Genomic DNA, 6,661 nt, shown 5'->3' with positions numbered 1-6,661 from the left:
TCAGTTGCCTAGCAATAAGTGGATGACACAAACCTGTCATTTTTTTGAATAGATATTCAGATCATATAGGCTGTAAAATTACAAGTTTGTATTGTTTTTCATAACACACATCTGGGTAGGAGCTACAGATGCCCCCAGATACTTGTATAACTGCTGCCACACATGTGATTTACAATTGTGGCTGGCTGGAATTAACACATTTCTCACACATTTGGCCACCTGCATTTTAAATCTAGTTGTTTGATTCAGCACCAATATTTTTGTATAAAGTCCTTAAGAATATGTATAACATAGATAACTGTGACTATTCTTAAAGGCAGTGTTTCTCAATTCCAGTCCTCAAGCAGCCCTATACTAAGCCAGCTTGGTTTTAGGATGAGGTGTCCTTAATATTATAATAATAAAATGATAAAGTTTCCACTTACTTGCCATAATCACCATATCCATTCCCCAAAATATGCTCATGATCCATCCCACCATCACTATGGCTGTGAGGATTTGTATCAGAGCTGCTGCAATATTCAGCCAGAACACACAACACATGTGCCGGTCAGGGAGGTCCGTCCTTGCACCACATAACACTGTGAAAGCCGACACAAAAGTACCTGGAACAGATAAAGTGACAGTCAATAGCTATAACATATTTACTGGAAAGTACTGGAGAGTACCAAGAGAAACACAGTTTGTTTTGTTGCAGAGAAGCAAAGAAGTGTAACAAAACAGAGCTACTAACAGGTAAAGTGCTTATTTGTTAACATAAAAACAAACAGAACAGTAAACAATTATTATCTTCTTAGCTAAATAGATACATCTTGCAAAGCTGGAAGTAGTACTATTAGGGATATCTCGTCAAACTTAATGTGACAGGTACCACGCCCCTTTATATGCAAAACCACGCCCCTTTATAGACAAATTCCCGCCCCTTTATAGGCAGATCCCCGCCCCTTTATATGCAGACCCCCGCCCCTTTATATGCAGACCCCCGCCCACTCTCCTCCCAATATTTCCATTGGAGCATAAAATGCTCTTAGAAGAAGCCATAAAAGGGGCGTAAAATATGGAAAATAGTGGGCGGGTAGGATGGAAATATTGGGAGGAGAGTGGGCGGGGGTCTGCATATAAAGGGGCGGGGATCTGCATATAAAGGGGCGGGAATCTGCCTATAAAGGGGCGGGGATCTGCCTATAAAGGGGCGGGAATTTGCCTATAAAGGGGCGTGGTTTTGCATATAAAGGGGCGTGGTACCTGTCACATTAAGTTTGACGAGATATCTCTAATAGTACTACTGCTGGAAGACCAGGATTTGAAGAAAATGGGTTTATAAGTGTTAGAATAAGGAATTGGAAAGACCTGAGTGGCTGGAATATAAAGTAAACATAAATGCCAAGATTACAAGGTTAGGGTCAAAAACTTCACATGGACTTAAATTAATTATGAACAACACTGATATTAAAGATATCAGATCGCCAGCAATTCATCATATTTACTTTATATCAAAGTCCCCCTCTTAATGCCAGATCTTCAAATTGGTGGGCATCTGTACTTACTATAGCCAAAATCAAAGTCAAATTCACACCTTGCACCTTTTCTGTCCCAAAAATGGATCACAAATTAGATCTCATATTTATGAAAAGGAATTGCACCAAAAAAAGGGCATACATTGATAGGCTGGTCAGATCACATGTACAGCCTTGCAATTGTCAAATTGGGCTTCATTTATTGGGAATTTGAGAATTCATCCATGATCACAGTAGCTGGCAGCATTGCATTGTCTGCAGTTATTAATGCACGAGTAGCTGTTCTCGTGCAGCCAATTGTGCGTGAGCAGGGGCTGACAGTGACCTTGGGTGATTTGAATCTGCCAGCTCAGAGCTGGTGCATAGGTTAGGAAACAACATTCTGATAAATGCTGCTTATTAAAGGGACATGAAACCCACATTTTTTCTTTCATGATTCATATAGAGAATACCATTTTTAAAAAGTTTCAGATTTACTTCTATTATAAAATTTTCATTGTTCTCATGCTATTCATTGTTGAAGAGATATCCAGATAGGTAGCATGAACGTTTCTGGAGCACTACATAGTACCACTATCTAGCGCTCTTGCTAAAATATAAGTGTTGCAAAACTGCTGTCATATAGAAACGTGTACACTCCTGAACTTAGGCTCCTGCTTTTCAACAAAGAATAACAAGAAAACAAAGAAAATGTAATAAGAAACTTGTAATAAAATTGTATGTTATATCTAAATCATTAAAGAAAAAATGGTTAGTCTTTAAGTCCCTTTAACTACCAGCTGAACTGAAGGTGCTGCTGCAGCTTGATAAATGGAGCCCTAAGATTGTATGGTAATGCCTAATGCCCATAGATTATATGGTAATGCCTAGTACCCATATATTGTATGGTAATGCATAGTGCCCATAGATCATATGGTAATGCCTAGTACCCATATATTGTATGGTAATGCATAATGCCCATAGATCATATGGTAATGCCTAGTACCCATATATTGTATGGTAATGCATAGTGCCCATAGATCATATGGTAATGCCTAGTACCCATATATCGTATGGTAATGCATAGTGCCTATAGATTGTATGGTAATGCCTAATGCCCATAGATCATATGGTAATGCCTAGTACCCATATATTGTATGGTAATGCCTAGTACCCATAGATTGTATGGTAATGCCTAATGCCCATATATCATATGGTAATGCCTACTACCCATATATTGTATGGTAATGCATAGTGCCTATAGATTGTATGGTAATGCCTAATGCCCATAGATCATATGGTAATGCCTAGTACCCATATATTGTATGGTAATGCATAGTGCATATAGATTGTATGGTAATGCCCAGTGTCCATGGATCGTATGGTATTGCCTAGTACCCATAGATTGTATGGTAATGCCTAGTGCCCATAGATTGTATGATAATGCCCAGTGTCCATGGATCGTATGGTAATGCCTAGTACCCATATATTATATGGTGATGCTTAGTGCCCATAGATTGTATGGTAATGCCTAGTACCCATATATAGTATGGTAATGCATAGTGCCCATAGATTGTATGGTAATGCCTAGTACCCATATATTGTATGGTAATGCATAGTGCCCATAGATGGTATGGTAATGCATAGTGCCCATAGATTGTATGGTAATGTCTAGTGCCTATAGATTGTATGGTAATGCCTAGTGCCCATAGATTGTATGGTAAACCCTAGTACCCATATATTGTATGGTAATGCCTAATGCCCATAGATTGTATGGTAATGCCTAGTACCCACAGATCGTATGGTAATGCATAGTGCTAATAGATTGTATGGTAATGCCTAGTACCCATATATTGTATGGTAATGCCTAGTACCCATATATTGTATGGTAATGCCTAGTGCCCATAGATTGTATGGTAATGCCTAGTACCCATAGATTGTATGGTAATGCCCAGTGCCTATAGATTGTATGGTAATGCCTAGTGCCCATAGATTGTATGGTAATGCCTATTACCCATTATATTGTATGGTAATGCCTAGTGCCCATAGATTGTATGGTAATGCCTAGTACCCATATATTGTATGGTAATGCCTAGTACCCATATATTGTATGGTAATGCCTAGTGCCCATAGATTGTATGGTAATGCCTAGTGCCTATAGATTGTATGGTAATGCCTAGTGCCCATAGATTGTATGGTAATGCCTAGTGCTAATAGATTGTATGGTAATGCCTAGTGCCCATAGATTATATGGTAATGCCTAGTACCCATAGATTGTATAATAATGCCTAGTGCCCATAGATTGTATAGTGATGCCTAGTGCCCATAGCTTGTATGGTAATGCCTAGTACCATAGATTGTATGGTGATGCCTAGTGCCCATAGATTTTATGGTAATGCCTAGTGCCCATATATAGTATGGTAATGCCTAGTACCCATATATCGTATGGTAATGCATAGTGCCTATAGATTGTATGGTAATGCCTAATGCCCATAGATCATATGGTAATGCCTAGTACCCATATATTGTATGGTAATGCCTAGTACCCATAGATTGTATGGTAATGCCTAATGCCCATATATCATATGGTAATGCCTACTACCCATATATTGTATGGTAATGCATAGTGCCTATAGATTGTATGGTAATGCCTAATGCCCATAGATCATATGGTAATGCCTAGTACCCATATATTGTATGGTAATGCATAGTGCATATAGATTGTATGGTAATGCCCAGTGTCCATGGATCGTATGGTATTGCCTAGTACCCATAGATTGTATGGTAATGCCTAGTGCCCATAGATTGTATGATAATGCCCAGTGTCCATGGATCGTATGGTAATGCCTAGTACCCATATATTATATGGTGATGCTTAGTGCCCATAGATTGTATGGTAATGCCTAGTACCCATATATAGTATGGTAATGCATAGTGCCCATAGATTGTATGGTAATGCCTAGTACCCATATATTGTATGGTAATGCATAGTGCCCATAGATGGTATGGTAATGCATAGTGCCCATAGATTGTATGGTAATGTCTAGTGCCTATAGATTGTATGGTAATGCCTAGTGCCCATAGATTGTATGGTAAACCCTAGTACCCATATATTGTATGGTAATGCCTAATGCCCATAGATTGTATGGTAATGCCTAGTACCCACAGATCGTATGGTAATGCATAGTGCTAATAGATTGTATGGTAATGCCTAGTACCCATATATTGTATGGTAATGCATAGTACCCATATATTGTATGGTAATGCCTAGTGCCCATAGATTGTATGGTAATGCCTAGTACCCATAGATTGTATGGTAATGCCCAGTGCCTATAGATTGTATGGTAATGCCTAGTGCCCATAGATTGTATGGTAATGCCTATTACCCATTATATTGTATGGTAATGCCTAGTGCCCATAGATTGTATGGTAATGCCTAGTACCCATATATTGTATGGTAATGCCTAGTACCCATATATTGTATGGTAATGCCTAGTGCCCATAGATTGTATGGTAATGCCTAGTGCCTATAGATTGTATGGTAATGCCTAGTGCCCATAGATTGTATGGTAATGCCTAGTGCTAATAGATTGTATGGTAATGCCTAGTGCCCATAGATTATATGGTAATGCCTAGTACCCATAGATTGTATAATAATGCCTAGTGCCCATAGATTGTATAGTGATGCCTAGTGCCCATAGCTTGTATGGTAATGCCTAGTACCATAGATTGTATGGTGATGCCTAGTGCCCATAGATTTTATGGTAATGCATAGTGCCCATATATTGTATGGTTATGCCTAGTGCTAATAGCTTGTATGGTAATGCCTAGTGCCCATAGATTATATGGTAATGCCTAGTACCCATAGATTGTATAATAATGCCTAGTGCCCATAGATTGTATAGTGATGCCTAGTGCCCATAGCTTGTATGGTAATGCCTAGTACCATAGATTGTATGGTGATGCCTAGTGCCCATAGATTTTATGGTAATGCCTAGTGCTCATATATTGTATGGTAATGCCTAGTGCCCATATATTGTATGGTTATGCCTAGTGCCCATATATTGTATGGTTATGCCTAGTGCCCATATATTGTATGGTTATGCCTAGTGCCCATATATTGTATGGTTATGCCTAGTGCCCATATATTGTATGGTTATGCCTAGTGCCCATATATTGTACGGTAATGCGTAGTGCCCATATATTGTATGGTTATGCCTAGTGCCCATATATTGTACGGTAATGCGTAGTGCCCATATATTGTATGGTTATGCCTAGTGCCCATATATTGTATGGTTATGCCTAGTACCCATATATTGTACGGTAATGCGTAGTGCCCATATATTGTATGGTTATGCCTAGTACCCATATATTGTACGGTAATGCGTAGTGCCCATATATTGTATGGTTATGCCTAGTACCCATATATTGTACGGTTATGCCTAGTACCCATATATTGTACGGTTATGCCTAGTACCCATATATTGTACGGTTATGCCTAGTGCCTTCAATAGAAATTTTGCATAGTGTGACCAGACATTTGCACTCTATATACAGTACATATTGGGCCAATAAATTAAGATTGGGCCAAAAAGGAGGCAATAACAGTTTTTGAGCAATATTAATAATTTATTGAAAAGTCAATTCCTCCTTGTATTGCATGTTTCTTTACCGCAGCAGATGTTACAAATTTTTTATATATATTTATAAAAATTTGTCAATGAGTGCACTTTAATACTGGCAATAGCCCCTTGTTAGAGATGAATTACAATAGGGAACCTAAGAGTGACCACACAGGGCAGGGTTTTCCAATTATAAAAACTTTAATTATAAAATAACCCCCAAATTATATGAAATTGCATTACACAAATTGTTATTATTGTTATATAAAAAAATGCATTCAATGCATTATTGAATCATTTTAATCAATATTAAAGGGGCAGTCTACTCAAAAATTGTTATTATTTAAAAAGATAGATAATGCCTAGTGCCCATAGATTATATGGTAATGCCTAGTACCCATAGATTGTATAATAATGCCTAGTGCCCATAGATTGTATAGTGATGCCTAGTGCCCATAGCTTGTATGGTAATGCCTAGTACCATAGATTGTATGGTGATGCCTAGTGCCCATAGATTTTATGGTAATGCATAGTGCCCATATA

General features: G+C 38.2%; 1 protein-coding gene across 1 annotated transcript in view; it reads right to left on the bottom strand.

Moving 5' to 3' along the window:
• Positions 1–354: 354 nt before the first annotated feature.
• STUM (stum, mechanosensory transduction mediator homolog) overlaps positions 355–6,661 on the bottom strand; it is a 211,752-nt gene continuing 205,445 nt past the window's right edge. Inside the window, exon 2 of the mRNA XM_053712796.1 lies at positions 355–605. Within this exon, the coding sequence (XP_053568771.1) occupies positions 355–605 (251 nt within the window). The remainder of the gene's footprint in view (positions 606–6,661) is intronic.

This window comes from Bombina bombina, chromosome 4 (assembly GCF_027579735.1).
Source record: "Bombina bombina isolate aBomBom1 chromosome 4, aBomBom1.pri, whole genome shotgun sequence".
Lineage (NCBI taxonomy): Eukaryota > Metazoa > Chordata > Amphibia > Anura > Bombinatoridae > Bombina > Bombina bombina.
The sequence above is the reverse complement of the archived record's forward strand: the minus strand, read 5'-3'. Positions and strand labels throughout refer to the sequence as shown.